The sequence below is a fragment of the Patagioenas fasciata genome, chromosome 7 (assembly GCF_037038585.1).
Source record: "Patagioenas fasciata isolate bPatFas1 chromosome 7, bPatFas1.hap1, whole genome shotgun sequence".
Taxonomy (NCBI): Eukaryota; Metazoa; Chordata; class Aves; order Columbiformes; family Columbidae; genus Patagioenas; species Patagioenas fasciata.
Genome location: NC_092526.1, coordinates 24,746,546 through 24,774,217, shown reverse-complemented (window position 1 = coordinate 24,774,217; position 27,672 = coordinate 24,746,546). Strand labels below are relative to the sequence as shown.

Genomic DNA, 27,672 nt, shown 5'->3' with positions numbered 1-27,672 from the left:
ACACCAAAGGCTTCCCAGGGGAACTGGGACCCCAGACTGGTGACTGCGAGCAGCTGCACAGCACAAATGCAGCTTTCTGCTCAGCCTCGCCTTACAGCAGCAAACTCCTTGCTGGGACGGGGTCTGAGGCTATGTGGAAGGGGAGAAAAGTAGGTAAAGGGCACAAAATCATAAGGTAGGATAAAAGCTCAATCCTGTTGGTTCTTAAATAAACCCCACTATCCAGATCCACCATGGGCTGTCATTCACTGTCTCCCCTATGACACAACCCCCTTATCAATGTAAACAAGTCTCCCATCCTATTAGAATTTTCTGCACTGGCTGTGTCTACTCTGAAACCCAGTGCACTATCCCACACCTGGTAACTAAGGGAGCAAGACCTGCTTTCTTACCCATTTTCCTGTGGGCTGGGGACTCTTAGGGAGGAAACCTTTCCGAAGGAACTCAGAGCCAGAGGAAGTTCCAGGGCGCTCCGCTCTCTCTCCCCATGCCAACGATCAGGGGAGCAGGACGGGAGATGTTGGGGAGCAGGATGCATCTAAGAGCATTTAGTATGCATACAACTAGAATTTATCAATTTTATCTGTAGAAATTATTTTAATAACCAGGATATTTTCAATTCAACATGCAGTATTCAGAAATACACAGAAAAATATTCAGCATTTGAAAATTATCTGTGCAAATACTTATGCAAACTATCTTCATTTATGTTTCATCAATACTGTAATCATCTTCATCCTGCTGAAATGTTCAAATGTCCAGTTCTTTCTTAAACGACATACGCATTGAAAGCTTCTTTAAAAAAAAACAAAAATCAAACAAACAAAAAAACCCCACACAACAAAAACCCCAAACAATACAACATCCCTAAACTCCATACTTCCCCACAGCTACAACCAAAAGATGTCAGGATAAGAAAGCATAAATGTGAACAGCTCTGGTAGTCTGATCCACAGTCAAATGTCCTTTTCACTAAACAGCATACAAAACATCATGAATACTTTTGGCCCAAATGAACAAAATATTTAAGTACTTGAATAATTTTCTTGATTAAGCTAGGTTTTAGAAAGTAGCCTTAAAACTGTCAGGTTTGCTAGCAGTTTTTTCATTTTCTTTGAATTTACTGCTGTATTTAAGTTTTCAGTGCAACGTGGATCATAAGAAATGTCTCCTGTTTCAACAGTTATAATCTGAATCATCATCAATTAACCAGCCAAGCTACAAAATGCTGACTTCTTTATTTCCACCACCATTGTAATTTCCATCTTAGAGGAGGAATTTAGCTGAACACAAGAGATACGTTTCTGTCAAAAGGTTATAGATTACTACAAGAACAACCACCAGTTTAAAATTTTCAATGCCTAGACAATTTTGAGAACTTCATGTCTGCATTTTCAAAACCAGGAAGTACTATATACAGAGAGAGAAAGCAAGAGAGAGAAAGAGAAGATCAACTAAGTAACAATTGAAAAAAAAAGCTGTCACTGTCCACAGGAACCATGTCTAGTCACGTTTTCAGTCAGTCAGTCAGTCGAAGGTCATGTCATTATTTAGTTTCTGTAGAAAAAACACAAGTACAAAAATAGTATCAAAAAGCAACATACCTATTTTTATTTTAAAATATGCATATAAGGTTTTTAGTATTCTTAAAAGAATATTAATAAAATTTCATATATCCTTATCTAGCTTTTAAAGTATCCTTTCTTCTGAGTAGTGTGTGAAAGCCAGCAATTTTTCTTAAGTATACAGTTGATACAAAATATAGTTAATTTTTTTATTTATTTATACTTCAACTATGACACAATTCCTTGTTTTAAAACATTTTTGCATAGAAATAAATAATTATAAATACACGTTAAACATCAGAATTTTAGTAAAGTTTTAACTAAAAAAAAGAATGGAAATTGAATCAGTGATGCAGGACTTTTTCAGGACAAGCATAATACAAGACAATAACCAAGTATTTCATGACAGAATGTTTTTCCACTTAGTAAGTAACTAAATAATTATTTAGAAGCAACACCAAACATTTCTAGAGGGGTGAAAAGATGCAATTAATGGGTTCAATCAGTGATGATTATTAAAAGCCACAGAATGCAGCCTTAGATATCTGTGTTTTGCATTTCTAATATAGTGCTAGTTACGAGCTCTGCTTCCTAAGGACTACTTGAAAGCTTCATGAAAAATGTTTGGGATGGTTGGTTGGTTTATTTTGGTGGTTTGTTTTGTTTGTTTGTGGGTTTGCTTGGGGTTTTTTGGGGGTGGTTTTGAAATAGAATTAATAGGTTGCAATGAAGAAATTAATCGGAATTCCACGATACATTCTTCTGAAAGACACCAAATTATTTGCTTTCTCTTCTGTTTTCAAGTGACATAATTTGCACAACAGGCATCAGACAAATGCAGAAAGGTTCTCAGGAAATACTGAAAGCAATGAAAAAAAACTGAGAATAGAGCACAAGCTGATGAACACCGAGAGCATTGAAATAGTTCCTGCTTTTAGCAACTGCCTAGAGACACCATGGTTGACTTCTCAAGCCTGTGCTAACTCAAAGCAAGACAGTTTAAAGTGATTATTTCAAGCATTAATACTTAGCATAAGAGGTGAGAACCTCACCCAAAAAAAACCCACCTTATGTTAGAACTTAAGGTAGTCAAGAGAAACTTCTTAGTCTGTATTTCCATAATTTCTCTGATATGTTTAACTACTCATATAAACAACTGAATTTTCATTTATAAATAAATTTATTCATTTATTTGTAGTTTTTCCTGCAGTGACCAAGAGGCTGGCCTTTCATTATTGGAAGTAAAAGTCACATTACAAACAAAAAACCCCTTTGTACAAAGATAAGAGCACAGGATCAAGTTACTTAAAGTTGCATTCACCAGAACAGCTGATTAAAAAAAAGTTTCAAATGAGTTTTAGCTACAATTCAATACAGAAAAAGAATACTAAAAATATTTTTTTTTAAGCAAGGTGCACATAAAGACTAAGGCCACCTTTAGGAACTGCTGCTTATCAAAAGAACAACATGAAAGTCCTTTGGACAAAAGGAGGAAAAGAACACTGTGGGCAGAATCTTTTTTTTATCTTTGCAACTCCCGGGTCACAAAGAGCATCTACACATAAAAAGTTAAAAGAGTGAAGCTTTGAAGCAAAATATTGATGTGAAGAGCGTCGGGACTTCATGTGATGTTCTCTGAATGAGATAATGCAAAATTGCGTGTCCCCTATGAACATAATACAGTTACTGAAATTATTTGGAAGCTACAGTAATATTTGGGAGTTATTCTGTAGAAAACAGGGCTTAGCTTTTTCTCCCCCAACTCTATTTCACTTTTGGCAATAGCCCTAACGTTTAAAACACACGAAACCATAATTTGAATCAAACCAATGTTTTAAAAGAACACGTAAATTTTGGAACCTGAAGTCTACAAAGCCTCTCTAGAAGCTCAGCCAGCTTTCAAAGGCCATCGGCACCAACTAATAAATTTTCAAACTAATTATCTCAAACATACACCTTAATCCCACCACAACATTGTTACTAATACACATTTCAGATACACCCGATTTCTGAGAATCCAGATGAACCAAATATCCAAAAGGTTTGGTTTCACCTGGCAACCTTCCTTGTGCTTTCCATATCCATTTTTATTTACTCCTTCCCTCCTCTGCCCTTCAAGGACTGAACTCTGCATCTTTATCCAACACCAGTGTGAGGGATGGTGTTTTTAATGAAAGAAAGACACACAGAGGCTGATCTGAGTTCTATTGTTTATTTGTACATACTCTCTTCAATGTTAACTGATAACTCTTACGTACATAAAGTGAATATTTCTATGAACGTCCAGACTGATGTTAATCAACTGGTTCATATTTGTTCAAAAATTATAAAAAATAGATTTGTACTAAAATAAAGTGTACATATGCATATGTAAGTATACACACCCCCATAAATACATATATATGTATACAAATATGTAACAAATAAAATTTCAAGTTGTTAGCTAAAAATAGATTTAAAAGTTTATCATTACATGTTGATATCTAACTTCAAAATACTCTGCCTGTCACTATTTCAAGTAGTTGAACTCCAGTTTAAGTAGCAGCACAGACTAGGTACTCACCCGTTCAATAAGTTCTCTGACGTTTGTTGGATTCTTCTGTCAGCGAGTCCGCCAACCTGACTTTCAGCCTGACACCATTCACAATCTTTCCGTGTAATGCAGTTATGGCATCACTGGCGCTTGCTCTGTCTGCAAATTTTGCATAGGCCACATTTTTTCCAGCCACAAGATAAACTTTTATCAAGTTTCCAAAACGACTAGGAGGGGGGAAAAAAAACATAGTTTACAGGTTTTGCCATAACATAGATACCAAATCATGTATACTTCAGATTGGATAATAGGTAACTGCAAAAGCTATATTCTCATATGTATGCTATACTTCCTTGTGCTGCCCTCTTCCAGCAATTTTCATATTCCCTTTTCTAGAATTCCATGCAGGAACAGAAGTAAAACCAAAAGTTTGTAGGCAATGTTTTCTATGGAATATCACAACAGAACTACAAGCACCAGTGATTTATCTCATTTAAAAGAATATGTAAAGCTAATCAATACCACAGTCCCCAAACAGTAAGTGGCACTTAAAAAAAAACACAAAAAGCCACAGAAGAAAAAAAAAAAAACAACACAAAACACACACAAAAAACAACAAATGAACCATAAAGAACATACACACACATAAACCAGCAGATAATTCAGAGGCTAAACTTTAATGAACTTGTTCGGTTATGATTCATCTTCAAAAAGGTCTCACTGAAATGACTCAGAAAGCAAGAGCTAAAGCTTGAGGGAAAAACCCAGATTTCCAGTCCTCAGGAGATTCCCACACAGTTCCTTAAAAAGTGTTTTTAAAAAATAAAGTCCACTTGCTCCATACTGAAGTCATACAAGCGTCAAGACTAGCATACATGGCCTTTTTCTTCTCCAGCATCTGATTAAGAAAAATCCAGTGTATCAAATAAGTAGTTTTAAATTCCACACACATGCATATTGTTTCTTTCCCCTCCCAGTGTTTTGAAAATACTTCAGCTTTCCAATGATGTATTGCAAATGTCAGCTATTACAAGAAGGAAATGTCTTTTTCTTCATGAGTATACTAAAAATAAATGAAATACTAGAAAACTTGATGAACTACAGATTTGTTTTAAAGATAGCAAAAATAGTTTCTCAAATCTTTGCTCCTCATAGGGACATAATGTGAAAGGACAACTGAAACAGTGTCAATAAGATGCGAACCATCAAACTGTCTCAGGACACACCAGAAAATATACATACTTACTTACTATACTATATACTTACTTACTATACTATACTTACTTCCTTAAGTTACTGTGGACATTTATCAAAATACTTAAATTCTTTAAATAAATGTGTAAGAATGTCAAATAAATTAAGGTATAAGACCAGGAAGTACTACATTTATTTGCTAAAAAAAAAAAAAATTAAGAGACTAGACATTTCACTTGAAATTACATTAACCAATAATAAAGCTGCTGTACCAATGCCACTGCATTTATGTTTCAAGGGGAGTTCCACTACACGTTTGTTTGAAAAAACAACTGTTACCTTTGATCACTTATTGATCACTGTACAAGGTCTTTTCTGGAGTTTTCATGACTTCTTTTTTAAAATATTTAAAATAAATGCTGAAAAATTAACAGTTGTTTTTTTGGTTAGAGAGCTCGTATTTGTAAATGGAGTCTTACCAGAACACATCCTCCAATACATTTACAGGTAAAGGATGAGGATGAAAAAGTACGAAAAGCCTTTCCTTCACGGAAGTGTCAGGTGGAACTTTTTTTTTGATTGGTGGAAGTATGGCATCTGTCTGGGGCTGAAGTAACTGTGAGCCAGAAGCTCCTCCAAACACCTGCTGAAATAGGAAAAAAAATGCAAGTATAAATTAACCGATGGGGGGGTGGGGGGAATGAGTCATTTTATCTACTTCACGGCTTTTGTTCTCATCACAGGACAGAAACAGGCTCTACCAGTTCACATCTTAATTAATTTGTTTACTTCAGTTATTTCATTAAATTGGACAATAAATTCAAGTAATGTCAGACAATGTTACAGGGAATAAAACTGTACAAACCAACCAGAGGTACATCTTAAAAATGTAGCACCTAAAACAGTTATAGAAGGAAGCAACCAGTGTTCTTTATTGACATTTCTAAAGTTTCTTACAACAATTCAAAAGAATATTAACAGTATCCATGATATTAACTTACAGGAGGTGTCCTATACTGCTGAACAACTGCATTGCTGTTCCGCAAAACTGATGACACCTGTGCCGTTACCAGCTGTGTTGCCATTTTTCTGATAAGACTGCAAGCAGAAATTATAATAAATCATTTTAAAAAAAGAGCCAAGCTACAGTAACCTTAAATTCAGCAAGAGAAAAGTTTTAATGCACATCTAAAAGTATCCCTGGAAATCTGTGAACTCATGTAGATAACAAAAAGCACATCAGGCTTTCATGACACTCCAGACATGACCCATGCTTGCTAGCTGCAACTGGCTGAAAAGACCTCATCAAAAAACACACTCCAGCCTTGCTACATATTACAAGAGACACTCACAACGATTCCAATATATCTGAAGAATATACATTTTAATCTTACCTTTACAAAAGACTAGCAAGTTTCAAAAAGCTAATTCTAAACCACTCAAAAAACACAAAACAACCACCAAACCACTTACATTTCAGAAAATACTATGAGTATGAAATAAGATCACAGTGAGATTGCTGTTACTCATGTTAAAAAACATTTATTTATTTTAAACTTTGCTCTCCAGAACACAACTTAAATCTTGCTATCTCTGTGTACTGGTACTTACTCTGAGCTATCATTCCCATCTTCTAGGAAAGTTACAGTTAATCGATTTCCAGGAGGATACTCAAAACCATGTAGTTTATACTTGGCATATATAGCTGATGCAACAGTACTGTACTGAATCACAGCGTACCCTACAAATACAGTGCACACAGTTTCAGCATGATACAGGTAAATCCAAAGAACAAACTACTCATTTAAAGCAATATGATTAAACTGCACATTTGACAGGCATGATACAAAATTCTTAAGTCTTTTACCACAGATACATGACTTAATGGCAACATTAGTATTATTTGTGAAGAAAACTTCAGTGGAATTAACTAGTGACAGATCAACTATATTTATGCTATCTTGAAAAGCTGGTAATAAAGCCACACAAGTAAAAACATCTCTTCTTCCCTAACCCTGAATTAGACACAAAAATATACAGTTTCACTTTAAAATGCAATTATCCCACCAATAGTGAATCTCTAGTACTAAAGTTAAATTTTAGCTCTCTGAATCATTTCCATTTCGAGCTTCTTGAAGAGGAGAGCTCTTCCACGTTTTTGCTCAACAACAGCAAAATAAGCCTGAAACAAAAAAATCTTTCCAATACAAAACATTATTATTTGTTTTGGAATGGTCTATTTGCATTTACTTATGTCAGTTTCTACACAGAGACACAACTCATTTCAAGATGAAAACTCAGAATATCTGTTCAGAGAACCTTACAACTAGATGTCTAATAATTTCCAAACTTCTCCTTTTATTCTGACCAAAGCTATTAACTTAATTTGACCAAAGAACACTTCTCATGGTTTTGATTCTGTCCTCAAGATTCTGTTATCTGAAAACAAAGGTATTTAAGGCCACCTGTAAACAGGGTTTCAAACAAAACTGAATTCTTGAGTTTATGCATCAGTGATAGCAGCAGCCATTGATACACAAAACATTAATTCTTTCCAACAAGTGTACTGTTATTTTGCAATACAAATGAACTGAAGTACAATTAAGATGCATTCCCTTCACAAAATAAAAAATGTTGTACCTTCACTTACCACTATTTGTATGAGGATCACGCTGAACATCACAATATTCCAGTCCTGGGACTAGATCAAAGAGGGCGAACAGCTGCTCTTGGATAAAGGGAAGCCGCGATAACACTGACAGACGTTTGGAGACTGACTCTTGAATTCTGCTCTCGTTTTTTTCAAAACTACAAAACTCTGGCTGCCCACCTCAATAATCAACATTAAAATAAATAATTTGAATCATCACACTAGCATGCCTTCATTTCATACATATTTTTCATTCAACTTTTAAAAGTAATCTAGGTCAACCATATACTAAAGGTAACATATTTATATCACCAATCCAAGTCACAAAATAATGGGCCAACTAGAGCAAAGCGAGCCATAAAAATATTGAAACAAAATACCCAAATTGTTTCTAACTCCAACACCCATCTACTCTTTCACTATTTAAGCATTGATGTAAGCCCCTGTTAGCTTCCCTTTTACCAAACTGCATTCTTACTTTGTGACTGTATTCATGGCTACAAATCATTTTTAGTATAAAAAGCTGTGACTTACAAAATGGAAGCGTATTTCCTCTAATGTCTTGTCTCATGTTATTACAGTAATAATCGTGTTCAAAAGACTCTGATGACTTGTTTTTAGGTTCAGCCAAAATGGCCCTGAAGCCTGAAAGACATAACCACATGTATTACAATACCTCAGCACATGTGAATTACCTGACTGGATCTGCATTCTTGAAGTACTGTATTTAAAAACATATTATTCAGAAAACTCAGTAAGTGCTGGCTTTAGGAAAATAACTAATCTGTAACTGTTGAAGTCTGTCATAATAATTGTATTAAAGTTTCACACAGAGCTACTCCTAGTCACAAACCAGACACTGCTACTTGCTGTGAGGGTGACGGGGCACAGGTTGCCCAGGGAGGCTGTGGAGTCTCCATCCTTGGAGATATTCAAAAGCCACCTGGGCACAGTTCTGGGCAACTCTGGTAACACTGCTTGAGCAGGGAGGCCGGGCAGAACAACCACCAGAGGTGACCTTCCAACCTCAGCCATTTGGCGATACTCAGCAGGATTCAGAGATACTCCAGAGGCAACCACCTGAACTTGCATGCTGTAACAACAGTTCATGTATGTTTTGTACTGGGCTAGATTTTGCTTTTATGAAAGAATTAGGTATTACCTTCATGATATCCAAATAACTTCATTTTATCTTCACAGCAGAAAAGAAATAAATTTTAACTGCTAAGTAATCTCATACTTGTATTCCTATGCAACAATTGTCACAAATATCTTTTTTGTAGAACGACTTACGATAGAGATGATGTAGAATTATTACGTGTATTAATGGGGGGGAGGGGGGAAAGCACATGCATAACCACAACAGAATCTCCATGGATTATTAGATATGTTTTTATATAAAAATTCATTTTATATAGAAGATACGACTAAAAATGCATATTCCTGGGATACAGTACAATGAGGTTTTCCTGTGTTTTGAAGCCTACATTACAGACCAATAATAACACATGAAAGAAAACTCTACATCCATTTCAAAGCTCTTTTCACTGATTTTACTTGCAGGTTGGTCCTGCAAGAATATAATCAGGTGTTTGTTCTCAATTAATGTTAATAATACTGGCTTTTAATTGCAATGTAACTCTGTCTCAAGATGTGTTTACATCATAAATAATTTGCCTGCAAACAAAACTTAAAATTAAAAGTACATCAACAATAATACATACTTATTGTGAAAAATTTGAAATAAGTCAGTCAAATTCTTACTTCGGTCACACTCTTCAATTGCTCGGGCAGCTTGCGATGGTTTTAAATACCTCACGTAGCCCAAACCTTTACTTTCTCCAGTAGTCTTGTTTTTAATAATGCTGCAATATTCAATGTCTCCATACATCTAGAAAAATTAAAAAGGGTATTAATTTACAATATTTGAAATGCATTAAAGTTCCACGCGTTAAACTCTTCTAGAAAAACTAAAGAAGAAAAAGCCAGTTTCAAATAACAATTAAGAAACAACTAATCAGTACCTTAAATTTCTCTCGCAGATCTTCCTCCGTATAGGTTTTTGGTATCATAACAAAGATTTGTGTAAGCTCCTCATCTTCAACATCTCGGTGGCTTCCAGAAGCTCTTGACTGTGCAATAAATACCTAATGAAATAATTACAAAGACATTAATTACTGGAGAAAGGGTCTTAACCGTATTTAAAAAAAAAAAAAAAAAAAAAAAACAAACAACCAAACGTTTCTGATCACAAATGCATCTATGACAAAAGACCTACAAATACAATACACCTCAAATGGTTTCTCAAACAGGACAGGGGCCAGCAGAAGTTCTCACTGGAGGTAATGATGAACTGTCAGGAATTCCAAAGCCTGATTCAGCAGCACTGTCAATGTCGCAGGTGGCATATGAGGCAGCAACAAATGCAATACTGCAACAGGCCTTGTATAGCCATAGCAACAAAAAATAAGCAAGCAAACAAAAAAGCCCAGCAGCTTAATGAAGCCTTGCTGCTGCAGGTCACTGCTCAGCTGGGCCAAAGTGTGCACATCTAGTGCTCTATGAAGGATCACAACTTCACCTATGTAACTGTTAAAATCTTTTTTTATTACTGAAACAAATTTCTTCTCAAAAGTGCACCACAGAAGACAACCACACACACACAAAAACCAACCAACCAAAACAAATCAGAAAAACCCAAGCAATTAAGAGAAACACAAACAACTTTTAAAGTAAGCCTCTGACACAAAAGTAGTAACTGATTCCGCAAAGCTCTTAAATTATTATTCTAATGGCCATGCAGGGGAGTAAGAAATACAGCTCTGATCTCTTGGCTTCTAATGGCAAGTTCTTCAGAAAAGATTTTACGGACTCAATTGCTTTTTCAAATGAAACACATGGAACCTTTTTTCACTGGTCAAAGTGATTAATATCTTCTCAGTACTTGAGGAATACAAAAACAATTCAAAAGGTTGAAAGCTGACAGTGAGGAAAAAAAAAATTGAAAAAAAAAAACTGTGCACAAAATACAAACCCAATATAAAATAGTATTGAAAGCCAGCTCTACTTAATCCATGTGGATCTTGTTTACAACACTCAAAATCTGCTGTCTTCGAATATTTCACAGAAATGCCCTCAAGATTAAAAAAAAAAAAACAAACAAAAAAAAACCACAAAAACCAAACAAAACACCAAACCCCCCCCCCAAAAAAAAACCCAAACAAATCCACACAACAGAAAAGACAACAAACCCCAAACCAAACAATAACAAAGGAAAAGCTAATTTCCAGGTTCTACGTTTTCCGCAGGCCTGCTGCAGCTTATCCCACGCGTGGGAACGTCAGGCAAAGGTGGGACGAGCCGGCCCACCCCGCTCTGGCCCAACAAGTGGCACCACCAGCTGTATGTGCGGCGAGCAGGCCCCGAGGAGCGGGGCCTGGGCTCCCCACGGCCGCTCGCCGCCAAGCGAGGTCGTCGACTCGCTTCGGGCTTTCAGGGGCTGCTCCCGGCGGGCCTCCACCACCAGCCGTCCCGCAGCCCGGCCCCGCCGAAGGGCTCCCCGCTGCCCCCGCGTAGGTCAGTGCTGCCCACAAGCGACAAGACCCGAGCGGCGGCCGAGGCCTGCCGCCCTTCGCGGCCGCCATGCTGGGAAGGGAGCGGGGCCGCCACGCGGCGGCCGTACCTTGATGGGCTTGGTGTCGGGGGCCAGGCTGCGGCCGTGCATCTCCTCCATGGCCTTGCAGGCCTGCGAGCTGCGGGCGAACTTGATGAAGGCGATGCCGCGGGACTCATTGGTGCGCTTGTCACGCAGCAGCCAGATGTTCTGTATGTCCCCGTAGGGCGAGAAGCGCTCCCGGATCAGCGCCTCCCCGGTGTCCTTGCCCAGCACCACGAAGATGCGGCTGTTGGGCGGCTCATCCAGGCACTCGGCCGACAAACGGAAACCGCTGCTCTCCTCCATAGCGAGGCCGCTACGGACCACTGGCTTTTCTCGGAGGCCGGCGGGGAACGATCGCAACCCCCTTTCCGCCGAGGAAACGACGTATCCTCCGCCTCTTCCGCCGCGCCGCGCCCGCCTCTCTGCTCCTAATCTCGGCCGAGGCTTCGCTGGCTGTGGGAGGTTGGGAGGGTTTTGTGGCCTGCCTCACGCCGGACTTCAGCGGCTGGCCTGCGGATGGGGCAGCGTCGCTTTTGGCTGGGCTGTGAGGCGTAACCCGGAGGGTTGGTACCCAGGAGAGGCGCCCCCGGGCTCCCCGCCGCCCCTGGCAGTGCGCGGGCAGCAGCCCTGTCGCAGGCACCGAACGGGAGGAACTTCCGGAGGCCGGCGGGGCCAAACCCCGTCCGGGCAGGGACACCTGCAGCCGGCTGTCCTGGGCCGTGACCAACAGCTTTTGAATTTCTCCAGGGCGGGAGATTCCACAACATCTTTAGGCAACCTGTGTCAGTGCTCGGTCACCCTCACAATGAAAAAGTGTTTCCTGACGTTCAGACAGAACGTCCTGTGTTTCAGTTTGTGCCTATTGCCTCGGGTCTGTCCCTGGGCACCACTGAGAAGAGTCTGCATCTGTCTTCTTCATTCCCTCCCTTCAGCTGTTTATATGTACTGATAACATCGATGCTGAGCCTTCTCTGAGCTAAACAGTCCCAGCTTTATCAGTCTTTCCTAATGGAAAAGATCCTCCAGTTCCTTAGCCATCTTAGCAGCCCTTCGCTGCCCTCTCTCCAGTATGTCAGTGTACTGTGCAGAGTACAGTACTCCAGGTGTGGCCTCACCAGCCCTGAGCAGAGGGAAAGGGTCACCTCCCTTGTCCTACTGGTGACACTCCCACTGTAGCCAGGGATACCAGCAGCCTTCTTTGCCACAAAGGCATGTTGCTGGCTCATATTCAACTTGGTGTCCACCATGATGCCCAAGTCCTTTCTGCAAAGCCACTTTCAGCTGGTCAGACCCTAGCAGGTACTGGTGCATGGGGTTGTTCCCAGGTGCAGGACTTTGCAATTCCCATTCTTGAACTTCTTGATACTCCTGTCAGAACATTCTCCAGCCTGTTGGGTCTTTTTTCAGAAATGTGCTCAGTGCCATACAGTTGAAAGAGGTGGAAAGCACAAACAGGACCAAATCTTTGGGGTATATTTGGCAGCAGAACAGGACAGGCTGCAGTATTTTCTTACTCGGAGGCAAACAAGAACAAAAATAAAGCTAACAGGTGACATGGATGAGGTGCAGTGTTGGGAGGAAAAAAAAACACTTTTTTCTTTAGAGGTGCAATAGAAAGCCTTACACACAAGGAGTTACTCTTGAAACTGTTTACTTTGCATTATTGCAAGATGAATCTGAAGTATAGTTTCAGGAACAAAAATGCTCAGTCCCTATATTAAAAAGAAACGTTACCAACACTTAGCACACCAGGTCAGAAGCTATATGGCTTCCCCGGAACTTTGTAGTATCAGTGGGCAGATTTTCGCTTCTGTTTCTTAAGAGCGCTTTTAGATTTGTTTGCTGGTCACTACCCTCTACTGGCATCGTGGTGTGCTGCAGTTGTTTTGCTCGGAACACTTGATTAAACACCATCACCTACACGTAAGCTATGGCATATCTTGTGGTTTTCAGTCAGACTTGAAAAGCAGTGGAAATAAATAAAAATTGAAAGTAATTCTGTGTGGGTTTCATTGGTTTTATTTATATTATTTCTATATAAATTATATTATTTGATTCAAGCTATTAATTACAAACACAGTCCTTTTTTTCTGGTTACTAAGGTGCTCTAGAATTGGCTGGTTTTATTTTTATGTGATTTCTAGGAAATGTTGTGTGATTTTGACTTTCCACTGGGACTTCCTTCATACAAAACATTGTCAGCATCTATTAACTATTTTTTCTCATTATAAACCTAGTGAACATATCATACAGATGTTAGTAGAAGTTTTTAAAAGATCCCCATCAAAGTGATATCTAAATCCACTTTAGACAATGGGAAGTGATGACTCCAGAGGACAGAAGAGAAACTCAGACATGTTGTTATAGGTATTTCAGTGGTCTTCAGTACAATGGTAGGCTTCTGTTGACAGAGATAGGTTTTAGAAGGATTTCAATGAAACACCAATGTTTTTTCAACTTCTGTCAAGAAATTCCAGGAACTGGCTGTTGACAACCCTTTTTCTGATGCCCTTCAATGGAGCACAGCCTTGAGGAATTTCACGTCAACCTGTGGATGCTAATTTTCAACAATTGGATACTGGAATTACAAAGATACTTACACGGTTTAGAAATAATAAGTAGTTGCATGTGAAATGTGCAAAGAATTGTAACTCTCCATGATGCAAAAAGGATTTATGGCTGAGTTATAAAAGTGACATAAAGACAATGTATACCTTGTGCGATTTATATTATGTATCATTTCTCGTCACATTCCTCTTGGATTCTAGGCATATTATGTTCAGTAACACCACACCTTTGACTTGAGACTATCAGTATTTTCATAAATATATGACGTTAGGCCAGCCTTGTTGTGTACACATACACAGGCACGTCGCAAGAAGAGCAAGAGGCCACGAATGCATTGCAAAAAGCAAGTTCTATTTTAGTTGCCTCTCTACTGGGGGATCTCCAAAGTCGCACCTAAGCTTCCAGGCAGAGGTGACACCAGCAGGGACGCAGGCGCTGGTCAGTTCAGCCCTGCTGGAAGATCCCTGGGCCTGCTGAGCTCACCTGTATTTCAAGGCTTCAGGCAGTCACAGCCTCTTGCTCTTTCTCACAACAAAGCAGGAATTTCAGACACAGTGATAAGGTGCCTAGTATTTCTCACAGGTCTGTGTTATCTAATACAGAGGTTCTACTCATCAAGACCACAAGGTCAGTAAAACAATTAGTGTGATGTATGTGCTTTTTCTACAGACAGGTGCAAGTCACTTGAGTGTATTTACATTTAACTAATCTCCTTGCCAAATCTTCCACTATATCCCCATACACTTGTATTTTATTATGGCTTCTGTTTTTCAGGAATTGTCTGCAATGAAAATACACATTTCCTAGAAAACACAGGAAAATAAAACCAGCTAATTCTAAAGCACCTTAGTAACCAGAAAAGGGTACTGTATTTGTAATTAATAGCTTGAATCAAGTAATACGTTCCTGGTAGAAACATGATTTTTGCTGGAGTGAAAAAGCAGAATGAAAGAGCTGATCTCATTGCATACTTGAAAAAGGCAACTTCATGAAACATTGCTGCAGCAGCTGTAATGTCCATGAAAAAGTTTTTGAATCTTGATTAGCTCTTACGTCAAGTTTTACTATTTTGATGTTAATTATTCATTAGGGACTGACCTTGGTAAAATCAAATAAGGGTATGTTTTAGGATGCATACCTAATAAACAGCATTGGGAGGTAAGTATTATTTATATCATGTTATATATTTCATAGACCTTTGTGGACTGTGCTATAGAAGTACTCACTGGAACTCTTATTATTCAGTTGTGGGTAGGTAAATAGGAAAGTGCCTATAAGTATTAGGACTGACAACTAAATGAAGTTTTTCTTTTAGAAAAAAAAAAAATCCTCAGCATTATTATCTGGAAAGAAATGTATGTAGAGAATAGAATAGAATAGAATAGAATAGAATAGAATAGAATAGAATAGAATAGAATAGATCCTTCAATTAAAAGAACACTATAAGAAGATGATGGAAGTGGAATATCCAGAATATCAGATATTTTCAGGGGACAAGTAACCTTTCTGTAGTGATGTTGCCCTAGAAGAATCTTGAGGAGATATCTGAATAACCGTGACCTTTTTGGTTTAAAAATATAATCCTACTCACTGTATAGTTAGTGAACCTTTGTGTATTAAAACAACATAATAATCTACTTCGTCATCTTTGAGAGTATATATATGTATATTACCGTATCCTTATCTCTTAACATGTACAATGAATGAGGACTAACTAGCTCAAACAATTTATTAGTAGATATTTTCAGCAAGGGTAGAGGATCGATGAAGGTGATTAAAGTCCTCCTAAAAGGAACCTCTACCATTAAAATTCTGATTTTCAATTTAATTCTCTGTTTACGCAAACACAATAGAGTAAAACATACTTAAATCAAGCAAGGTTTCCTTATGTCAGTACAGAAAGGAGCATTAGTACAAAATTTGCTACTTTGCTATAGCATCTATTTCTAGGTTCTCATTTTATTGGTATTGTTCCAATACTTGCACACTGGGGGCTTTAACTGATTGTCTTACAGTGCTCCACAGAGCTGAACTGCTGTTTTTAAGTAAGGGAGAAAATGAGAGTTGGGTAGGAAGTTCTGTGATGCAATTGGATAAGTACCTGGTTTGTTTTTTCTTTTGTGCTGTAGCTGTAAGATACTTCCCCCTCTCAGTTTAATAGTTGGAACCTGTTCTGTTGACTGTTCAGACAATTAAAGCATTTGCCTGAATGACAAAAATTTTCTGAGTGCTTTTTTTAACTGCATTTTGCAGAGTGATTTACCACTGCCTTTCTGAATAGAGCAACACACTCTGCCTGAGAAATGCATTGACATTTCTCCTTGTGATTCTCGTGGAGTGTCCCTGTGTGTTCATACCCGAAGAGACCAGGTGCAACTGGCTAAAGCCTGCCTTGCTGTCTGAGCTGGCGCTGTGCATCCACACTGACAAAAGATGCAGCACACATAAGATGCATTAGATATAAGCTGCCTGCACCTCACTGCAGCATACCTGTAGAATTATGAAGGCAGCACGATCTCATGGAGCTGATAAAATCCATCTGCCTTTTGGGCCCTCCCATGAAACGATAAAACTAAAACCCACACATGGCACTGGAGCCCAGCATACGGTGTGCTGGTTTACTCACCCTGTAAACAGATATGTTTCGATGTGTCCCAGAACCCAAACAGACCCAAATTTTCTCCTACAATCCACTGGTGCACACCAGGCCAGCTTTCTGAGGCAGGTTTTACAAATTACAGGCTAGAAAAACAACTTTGATCATCTTTGTTACATTTTATCTTTAAAAGAGAGGATTATAGCTTACACAGAGATTTCAGGCTGCAGAGTTCTTCACAATTAAGGTGTTACACTAACTTGTTCACTACCTATTTTAGGCAATGGAGACAACTCTGTTTTTACTTCCTTCAGTCTTGACTCTCCTATTTGAGAGATCATCAGTATGTGGGTTTTTACCATAACCAAAGCCTGCCCATAAAACCCCCAGCAAATAAATTAAAGATGCCACAAGACTGAGTAAATAGTAACGGAAGACCTTGTTTATACCTAAGCTAGTGGAAACACTAAATTGCTTTAAATATTTACATACAGAACTGCTACACAGTAACCATTTTATAGTAAACACTGGTGTGAGCAGCAGACCAAACCTTACTGTAGTGAGATGGTAAAAACTATTTACATACAATTATTTCAGTTGCATGCAGATGCCCATGGTCCTCGCTTGAGAGCTCAGGTACGTGCCTGCCAGACCTTCAGCAGCTTACGCGATTTCTTTGTATAAATGGAGTGTTTGTGCCGGTGTTGCAAAAAAGTAAATGCCATTGGAAAGGGCAGGCAGCAATTAGCAGCTGCAGTCAGGCAGGTGCCCTTTGAGGGTGATGGTGACGCAAGTGCCAGTGAGCACCAGCAGCTGAGGACAGTTCCGTGGCAGCCCAGGCAGCTGTGTATAGACATGCGCTGACAGCGTGGATGCCATGGGCAGTGAGAGTGGTATCCCGGTCCTGTCATCCCGAGCGCAGGGTCTCTGCCGACGATGTGACAGACGCTGGCATGGTCTGAGGGGTTGTGCCTGCTGCCGTACTTGAAATCCCTTTACTTCACAGCCCTGGCAGTGTGCCAGCAGCGCACTGAGAGAAACGCTTATTAGATTAGTAGTCGCCCTTGCCCTTACCGAGATACACCTGCAATTTCACGTCCAAGCTACATGTACCAGCTTCCTTAGAGGAGCGAGCAGCTCGGGGACGATTCCCTATAGGATGTCCTCCGATGCCCCTGCTTTCCGCGCCTCGCTCAGCCCTCCACTTCCCGCAGCCTACGCTTCGCGGGTGCTGCAGCCGGGCGCCCCCCGGCATGTCAGCAGCGACAGCGGCACGGTGCGATTGCCGGGACCGGCCCCTTCCCCGCCACCGCGCACCGGCACGGCCGCCCGGGACCACGCTGGCTTCCTTTGCCGTGCACCAAACGGCGGGGGCTGTGGCGGGGGCGGTGCCCCCAGCCCCCATTGCCCGTGCGCCTGCGTTCCGCTCCCCCCCCACCCGCCCTACTGCTGAGTGGGTGGTGTCGGCGTCGCAGTTTCTCAATGGAGAGCTGTTCTCCTGCTGCAGCTTCCCTGCGCAGCCGGGCGAGCCGGCAAAGCAGAAAGAAACCCCGCCAGGGGGACAGGGGGCAGGCACAGAACGCTGCCACGGCGGCCCGGGGCCGGCGGCAGCGAGGAAGCTGCTGCCCAGCTTGCAACAGCACAGGCACCGAGGCCGGGAGGCGAAATCCTTTGTCTGTCGCTTCCTGAGCAGCCTCAGGGCTGCGGGAGCCACAGCATCTAAACGGAGCCCCTCATCACCCCCGAGTGCTGCGGAAGACATAGACACATATGTAACCCTCACTCCCCAGCTGACATCTGCGCGCCCGCCTGCACCATCCACACGCGTCCCAAAATTCCTCCCTCTTCTTCCAGGCTTTACTGCTCGGAGCCCTGCGCGGGGTGGGGGGCTGCTGCAGGGACAGGTTCCCCGGCAGGTCGGAATCTCGTTTGGTTGAACATTTGCCTGTGTATTTTCCCAGCTGCCCAAACTCCCATTCATGAATTTCTGGAGCCGCCTTCATTCAGTCTTTGGTGAGCGCATGAAAGACATTTTTCACGTGTTAAGATCCATGACTGTTTTTTCAAACGCTTACGCGTAGGCATCGATTTAGCAATGAAACGTGCTCCACGTGCGCATAAAAATAACCCGGGTCCATCTGCCTCGGTGGATGTGGCCAGTTTCCAACCTGGCAGCCACTGCTGTAGGAGCGGGCACCCAGGCGCGCCCTGGGGCAGCCCGCGGGCGCCCGGCCCCGATGGAAAGCAGCTTTCGGGCAGAAAGCCCTGGGCGGCTTTGCGAGGAGAGGTCAGGAGCCCGTGCTCTGCCCCTCTTACACAGCCCCGGCCAAGAGACACCGCACAAACCGTGCGCGGCGGCCAGGTCCCCGAACGGGAGAGGCTGCAGGCGTCTCAACTCCGCATTCAATCAACGGCATTCACTTGGTCTTTCTGACCTTTTTCCGCTTGTCCTCTGAAGTAACGCAAATAATGCTGTAAATTAAACCTCTTTAGCGGGAGCTCTTGCGTTACCTTCCCCCGCAGACCGGAGGCGGGAGCTGCGGCCGGGTTTGCCCCTTCCCTACACCGCATCACAGACAAAAGGACCCTCCCCCCGGTATTCCTGAATGAGGCGCCTGCCAGTGCGGACCTCCCTAGCGCAGCTCCCCGCTGCTCTCCCGCCGGGAGACCCTGCGCGCCTCGCCCCGCACAGGTTTGCCGAGGCGGCGGTGCCTCCCTCCGCGGCGGGGCTTGCCAGCCCTCCCTCCTCCTCGCCTGCCCCCCCTTTCGGCTCACGCGTCCTCCCCCCGCCCTCCCCTCCCTTCTCAGTGGTCCGCCGGCTGGGTTACGCAGGAGCCGCCGCCAGCACTGACAGCACTTGGCAGAAGGGGTTTGCCCGAGCGCTCCCGGAGCATCTCCAGAGGCGCGGCGGCAGCGCCTGTTTGGCTCACCGGGAGAGCCGGCCCAGAGCCGGGGAGCCGGGCCAGAGCCAGAGAAAGGCTGAGAGCCGGGAAGCAGAAAAACACCTAGAATAATACGAATAATACTGCTACTAATAATAAAGAGTGGTGGGCAGGAAAAGGAGGTCGCGGGGGAAGCAGAGGGTGAGCAGAAGGCGCGCCCCCGAGGAGGTGCCCCGGGAAGGGGCACCTCGCTAGGGCAGCCGGCAGCACCCCGTGGCCCGGGGCGGCCGTCGGGGCAGCGACAGCACGTGGTGGCGGCGGGGCATGGCCCCCGCAGGGGCTCCCGGGGCCTGAACCGCCCCCGCCGCCAGCACCATGGCGGACGCCACGGACGCCGGCCTCGACGTGGCGGCGGTGGAAAGTTTCCTAGAGAGGCACCCGGAGCTGGTGGAGAAGTGGCTGAAGAGGAAGAACTCGCTTCCTAAAGCGCCTGCCGCCCCCGCCGCTGGCCCGTCGGAGGAGCGCCGGAGCAGCGGCGGCCCCGGCGGCTCCTGGGGCAGCGCGGGCGGCCCCGGCGGCCCCGGCGGCGGGGGGCTGCAGCGGCGAGCCTCCCAGAAAGAGCTGCGGAAGAGCTTCGCCCGTTCCAAGGCCATCCACGTCAACCTCACCTACGACGAGCATGTGCACGCCCGGGCGCAGGAGCCGCTGAGCAGCGTGCGGCGGCGGGCGCTGCTGCGGAAGGCCAGCTCCTTGCCCCCCACCACCGCTCACATCCTCAGCGCCCTCCTGGAATCCCGCGTCAGCCTGCCCCAGTACCCCCCCACCGCCCTGGACTACAAGCGCTACCTCAAGGAGCACAACGAGCGCCAGTTCTTCCTGGAGCTGGTCAAGGACATCTCCAACGATCTGGACCTCACCAGCCTCAGCTACAAGATCCTAATCTTCGTCTGTCTCATGGTGGACGCCGACCGGGGCTCCCTCTTTCTCGTGGAGGGGGCCGCCGCCGGCAAAAAGAGCTTGGTCTCCAAGTTCTTCGACGTGCACGCCGGCACCCCGCTGCTGCCCTGCGGGTCCACCGAGAACAGCAACGAGGTGCAGGTGCCCTGGGGCAAGGGCATCATCGGCTACGTGGCGGAACACGGAGAGACGGTCAACATCCCCGATGCCTACCAGGTAGGAGCCGGGCAGGCTCCCGGCGCTTCGCTGCCCCAGGCTCCCTCCCGGACCGCGGCGGCGGAGGCGCCTGCCGAGGAGCCCCAGCGCCGCCCGGCCCTGCCTCCCTGCAGGGCGTCCCTCCCCGCCGCCCTGCCTACCCCTGCTGTCCCTGCCCGGGCGACGGCGCTGCCACCGTCGGGGCGCCGGGGGTTGCGCGTAGCGGCCGCTGCTGTGCTCGGGGCAACTGTTGGCGGGACGCAAGGGGACTCCTGTGAAGGCGGGAGGGAAAGCCTCTCCTGGGTGGCCAACGGGGCTAAAGTGGCCGTAAAATCGGTACAGCAGTGCGTCTGGGTTTTTCAGGAGCAGTAGGCGGCTTCCTGGGTTTTTAAAACGTATTTTGGAATCGGACGAAGAAAACTTTAAAAAAAATGCTCGTGACAGTCCCAATGATAATATTCTTAAATCTCTGTCTCACTTAATGTTCCCTGCCTGCTTGCTGCTGAAATAATCTCGTTGCTTTCAAAAGAGCATATATTTTCACCTTTGCATATGCCCAGTCAGCCCACATGGCATGTGTTTTCAAGCCTATTCCTAGGAGTGATAGAACCAGTCCTGTTTATTTTTCTACAAGGGCTTTCTCCACCTTTTATTTTTATAGAGGCTTCAGTGTGAATTGTGGAAATGTAGTCCTGTCTTCAAGGCAAAAATTCCCTTTGACTTCAGCAGGGATAGGCATGCATTCACCTGCGTGTGTTGATGCAGAAGAGTGCATTTGGTTTACTAGCTTGAAATTTCTGTCTCTCAGTCCTAGGGGCTATTTCTAGTGTTTATTAGTGTGAGAAACTATCAACAATTTGAGGTTCTTGAGAAAATTAAGAACCACAGAGTGGCAGATTTTCTAAATTAGGATCTTGGAAAGCTTTGGAAAGGTGGGAGAGGTATATCTTTAAGAATTTTAGTAATAACCATTGCTCAATATCTAAATTTGCTCTACAGTAATAACAAAAACAATAAGCATTAAAAATGATGATGCTTTATAGTAAACCATACAAGGAAGAAACTTGAAAAATAAGATTTTTGTTGTTTGTTTGAAATACAGAAGAGCCAGGGTAAATGTATTTTGGCCTGAATATTTATTTATTTATTTGTCAAACAGTGAAAAATACTAGACACCTCACAGATCCAGAGTGACAAAGGTTCCCAACCCACAGAGTTTAAAGGGAAAGAACAAAGTGTGGTAAAAATGCTGTAATATTCAGACTAAAATGACTGAGTGTTGGATGCCCTTTGAAAAACTCTAAGCTTGATTTCTTCCTTTATTTTTCCTTTTCCCCACTATACACTTTCTATTACCCCACCTATTTTTTAAAAATACTCTAACTTCTAAAACTGTACTGTGCCAAAATAGCTGCTGCTGGGGATCAAGCAGAAGATGTTCTCAATAGTCTTAAGTGGCTGAACAGATTAAGGATATCTGAGTGAAAGAACTCGATCTCTCCTTTTAACTCTGGATAGCTCCAGCAACCTCTTTTTGGAGAACACCAGTGGAAAGGCAGAGTATTTTCTAGTCGTAGGGGACTGTACTATTTTTTCTTCAGTGTTTGTTCGCTTTGTGTCCATTTCTCTGTGAAAAGGCTCAGCTACTTTGAACAGTTTATTGTCTGTTTCATTTGCAGAGAAAAGTGAAAAACAATCAATCCAGTTACCATTCCCGGTACTATTTATATTATACTTTTGTCTTGCTCCTATTAAAAATCAATTTAAATATTATAAAGAACACAATTAATTGTATATTTAGGCCTTAAGTACATTAGTTAAGGTAGAAGGGAAAGTTCTAGGCCAAGCTTATCCTGTAATTACATCAATTGTGATGTCCCTGCTTTTAGGGTAGTTACTTCTGATTAGTGCAGAAGAAACTTTAGACCTTGCAAATTTAATGAAAAAATTGCTTGAAAATATAATGTGGGATCTGCTTTCTGTTATGTTTCGAGGTTAGTATGGTTTATCTTCTTTTACTTGGCACATATATATCCATCATGCATCAGCCTTTTCCAATTTAATAGTATAAAGAGCCCTATAGAAGCCCAGGTACATGTGCCTAAAGAAGTGACAGCTGTTCCATTTCAGATCATTGTAGTGCTCACAATACAGCACTTTAAAAATTAATAAATATGATGATATGATTTTTGTCAGCTCTGCCACTAATGATGGAAATGTTTAATCAACTGTCAGGAAAAAAAAAAAAGCACCAACAGGAAACTTTGTCAGGCTGACAGACGGAGTTTGAGAGAAACGGGGATAGCACAGCACCATTTTGTCCATTGAATAGAACAGTTCAGTAGGATAAGGCCTCATATTAGGTCAGAGGAAGACCTCTAGATGAATTTAAAGTTTTTTTGCATGTTTTTCAAATCAACAAACCTTTTTAAAAAGGGGTAAGATACTGCTATATCATCACTTAGCTACTTTACAGTATTGGGAAATTTGTTTTATTGTCATCCAATCATCTTTATTTTTTCAGAGCCTGATCAAATACCAGTCGGAATTCTACTGTCAAGTACAAATTGGGTTGCCTGCTTGTATTGTCAGCTGCTGCTGACATTAATGGGACTTCAGTGCAATCAACAGTGCATTTCAATCCTGTCATGTCGTGTAATGTGCTTTACGTAAGCAGTCTCCTCTGCCCATACAGACAGATTGGTTTAGGAAATATGACTTTTAGTGTCCTTTTCAGAGATAGTATAAGATTTCAATTACACGTTTCTTTTTCTAAAGAGAAAAAAAAATACTAAAAAATGAAATAAAATAATAGTCTGAGGCTTTTCTCTGATCCAGTTGATTATTACTGTTGTTGAATCTGACTTTCGAAACCTGTTCATGTAAACAATCTTTTTTAATTCAATAAGCATACTTAGATACAAGATTTGGAATTAATATTATGTATTATTTTAATACTACACAATATATAACATCTCATGGTAATTTGATTTATGAAGTTCAGCAGTGACTGAACAAACTTCTTGGAGGTTCACAGCATCAGAGAATTTGACAAATACCTAGTTTTTGGGAAAGTTTAGGTGAATGTTATATGACTGATGGAAAAGTTGCAGAATTTCATTCATGATGTTAGAAGTTTTATTTATTACATTACTATATCAGGCAATGAAAGTGAGGTTATGATTATAACAGTTTGCAAAATATATGATCCGATCTGTAAGAGTTAGCACTACAGAAGATTTGAGATGGAGACTTTCTTTGCATTTTGAAACCAGTCTAAAACTTTCTCCTGGAAGTAATCCAGTTGGCATGTAAATCAAACTCCTAGTCAGTTTAAGTTTTAAAATAAGGTCTTGGGTCTTCCCATGTTAATTTTGGGAAGCATTTCTGACTCCTTATTCTTATATGAATAATGCACTATATCTTCCGCACACACGTTGGAAGATTCTCATCATGCTGGCAAAGAAATTTGGGATCTAAATGTCCTTTGACACTCCTTTTAACAGATCATAGATGTAGCTTTTGCATTCATGTATAAAGATTATTAAGCATATTGTAAGAACACAGGCAGAGGCCATTAAACCTTTATATGCAGGTCTTAGGTGTTGTTCAAAAATTTATGGCTTTTTCCTATTTAAAGCTATGGATTTTTTCATGTCATCCCTTCTTCTCAAGGTTGTCTATGATGTTTAGCTGAAATTATTGATCACTTCAATTTTGTACCACCTTTTAGAGCAGTATTTAAATAATATAAATCACAAACTTGCTTATTGTTGTACCTTCAGCTGTGCAAAAGTTGGGGGGTAATTCAAGGGCATCCCAACTCTTTTTAACTAGGGAAAAAATGTCTTACTTGTTAGAATAGAAAGCATACATCAGAAGGCCGTGAAAAATATCTCTGCCATTTGCCAGTGTCAGCTGAAAAATAAGTTTCTGTACACTTTATGTTAAACTTGAAATTTTAAAAGTATCTTTAAAAGACAGAAGAAAAAATTGCTTACCAGATGGATTGTTTAATAAAATGAGGAGCAAAGAGAGGAGAAATACTAAATGAAGTCATGCTAAGACATGTGGTTTTATAAGTTAGAGAGAGTGCCATGAAAGATGATCAGAAATGATCTTTGAGTACAGCTCAAGTCCTTAAAAAGAAAATTTAACCATATTACTGGAACTGAAAATCAAGCAAAAGAGAAGACAAATTGAGCTCTCTTTGTTCTGGACTGTCCTCTTAGCTCTTTTGAGTTTAGGCCAAGTGTAATGCAACTAATGCACACACAACCCTTCACAGTGAGTTTTAAACATCCTTAAGCACTCAGGTACAGGCATAGATTTTTGTCAGCTCCCCCGGGTGAGCTGTGAGGGTTCATTATCCCCTGCTGTGCCAGGGCAGCTGTACAGGGTCACTGCTGGTGGGCGCAGAGCTGCCAGCCTGGAGTCCCTGTGGGGGACAGGCTCTTGGTAGAGAAGGTCACTAGCAGGTGGGATCCACGTTTCATCACACAGCATAGCTGTTTGTTAGCATCAATATTAACAGTGTGTCTCTTTCAATTTTAAAGAACAGTTAAAGTATTAAAACCCCTGGTCCTGGGAAGTTTGGTTCTACAAATGGGAAGCACTTAGGCACTGTTTCATCCAGCAGTGCTTGAGCAGCTGGCACCAATGGCCATATTCATTTCAGTGCTGTTTCTTAACAAGGACAGAGGTTGTTCTTTAGAGAGCAGAGAACATAAAACCTGGCAAGCAGAATCAACAGTAATTTTGAAAAATTTCATGTAATACAGAAAAAATGAATTAAAACATTTTTTTTGCTGTGCATTAAACATGACTAGGAAGTATCATGGGGAATGCAGGAGATAATTACAACAGTAAAGAACTGAACTGCTCTAATGCACTTCCTGCAAAAGGGTGCTCCAGCCCATCTTGCAAAATTTAGGAAAATTTGAAACTGCAAGTACAAGTCAGTATATTGGTGAAGGAATGTTGTAATTATCCCTGAATCTGCTGCCCAGCAGAGGCAAACACATCCTTCTTGTCACAGCAATGCTGGCCCAGGAGAGAGGGCTGTCCCCACAGGAGGCAGCACCCTACCGGCATCTTCACAGCAGAGCCCTTGGGGGAGCAGCTGAGAAGGTCTTCTCACCTCCTGTCACCTCCCTTTCTGCATACATCTTCTCATGGAACCCTTTCTGATTGACATGTAAAATGTCTTAAGGCCTCCCTGGGTCACAGCATCACTGTTTTCACCTTGGAGGTGTCCACCAGGGGCAGGAGCTCCTGGTAGATGCCAGGTCTATGCAGAAGGGCACATGTCCAAAGCCACCTGAGGGCTCACATGCAGCTTTGTGTCTCCAGGCCACTGCTCAAGTAGATCACCAGGACAGACAGGGCTGCGCAACACTGTACACCACAGGTATTGTGAAGGAACACACACTCCTCTCCATCCTTGTGTGGGGTAGGCAAGGTTACCCCACACAAGGGTGGGCAGTGGCCGATCCTCCATGGCTGTATGACACCTGTTTGCTGCCACAGATGAGCCTGCAGTGTCTGTCTCATTGCTTTGAAGTGAAGAGCAGCTGGGCTGGTGGTGGCTGTGCACAGGGTGCCCAGGTGGGGCTTGTTTGACACAAGTTCTTGCAGTAGGAGCAGTGGGGTGATGAAGGGCTTGGGGGGTGAGGGGAGGAATCTGCTTGTACCCGTGTGTAACAAGTTGTCTGTCTTTCTCCCTGGATCTGTTGGGTAGTCATCAGCCATTTTATGGGGCTTCCACACTTTAAATCAGCACTGAAGGATGTTGTGCTCCTTTGTTGCAGTGCTAGTATAAGGGGGTGCTCAGTGTGGCTGTAGGCTCCCAGGCAAATGTGAGTGTGGAGGACTTCAAAGCATAAACAGGTTAATAATTTTGTTGTGTGATTTTAATTTTTTTTTTAGTACTACTAATAAAAATCTAGCTGGCTCACTTTCTCAGTTGCCTTACAGAGCAAGTACTCAGTAGACTGGCACGTTTGCTTTCTCAAAAAGGGGTGGCTGTAAGGCCTGATCCCCCAGCTTTGTCCCTGCAGCCAACTGAGCAGGAGAAGCCTTTTGGAGACCTGGGGTATTTTTCCTGCCCCCCTACAAGACCATCTTTTGTCAAGCTCATGAATTTTAACTAGTTTATTGCTCCCTCAGTCTATCTGTGTGAAGAAAACAGAGTCACTCATCTTTTTTCTATTCAGACACTTATGAAACTTCCTTGTGAAATTTGTGCTTCTGTGGCCTTTAACTTCCTTGTGAGAAGAATATATATATATATATATATATATATATATATATATATATATGATTAGAGCAGGTCAGTGACTGAGAAAGTACTGAAGGACTAGGGCTTTCAGATTTTAGCTGAAAGCCTGTTACAAGAGCAAGACTGAGTAAAGCTGTAGTTTTGCTTGGTAATGGATTTTGCTGTTCTCTTTGATTGATTTTCAATTTTTGAAAACAAATGGATGTTTTGTTTATTTACAGTTGTATGCTGTTGTGTAGTTATTCTGTAGAATAACAGAATTAATAAACAAGCACACATAGATCATTATGCAAGTTAATTTGGTTTTACTTCTGTAAAACAACCCTATTGACAAACTATGAAATACAAACAACTGAAGCTAATGGCTCACCAGAGCTGCGTGTTAACAGGGTAGCAGCAACCCTGTGCAGTCTGAGCTTAATGTCTCTACAGTGCACATTTAAAAATGAATGTGGCTTAGTTAATAACACTGCTGCTTTGTCACAATAAGATCTTCTCAATTTATTATTCAAGAATCTTATTATACTGCCTCTGTAATACTTAAAGCCATGTGTTGCTCACCTGAGGAATTACCTGCAGCTGTGAACACATGCA

At 42.2% G+C, this 27,672-nt stretch overlaps 2 protein-coding genes across 4 annotated transcripts in view; one reads left to right on the top strand and one right to left on the bottom strand.

The window, feature by feature from the left end:
* Positions 1-577: 577 nt before the first annotated feature.
* Positions 578-12,231, bottom strand: RBM45 (RNA binding motif protein 45). Of its 3 annotated transcripts, none has more exons than XM_065840660.2 (10): positions 11,625-12,231; positions 9,967-10,089; positions 9,707-9,833; positions 8,477-8,587; positions 7,943-8,122; positions 6,904-7,033; positions 6,294-6,390; positions 5,772-5,935; positions 4,129-4,325; positions 578-1,557 (listed from the first exon to the last, which is right to left on the bottom strand). In XM_065840660.2, exons 1-9 carry the CDS (start codon positions 11,901-11,903, stop codon positions 4,133-4,135), a joined length of 1,404 nt encoding a protein of 467 aa, XP_065696732.1. In that variant the 5' UTR covers positions 11,904-12,231; the 3' UTR covers positions 578-1,557; positions 4,129-4,132. The 3 variants fall into 3 exon arrangements, with proteins under 3 accessions (XP_065696732.1, XP_065696731.1, XP_071667233.1); XM_065840659.2 differs by having other exon boundaries at positions 5,772-5,938; positions 11,625-12,228; XM_071811132.1 differs by lacking the exon at positions 578-1,557 and adding an exon at positions 1,660-3,231 and having other exon boundaries at positions 5,772-5,938; positions 11,625-12,230.
* Positions 12,232-19,285: 7,054 nt separating this feature from the next.
* Positions 19,286-27,672, top strand: part of PDE11A (phosphodiesterase 11A) — a 138,048-nt gene continuing 129,661 nt past the window's right edge. Inside the window, exon 1 of the mRNA XM_065841191.2 lies at positions 19,286-20,819. Coding sequence (XP_065697263.1) covers positions 20,022-20,819 — 798 coding nt within the window. The 5' untranslated portion in view covers positions 19,286-20,021. The remainder of the gene's footprint in view (positions 20,820-27,672) is intronic.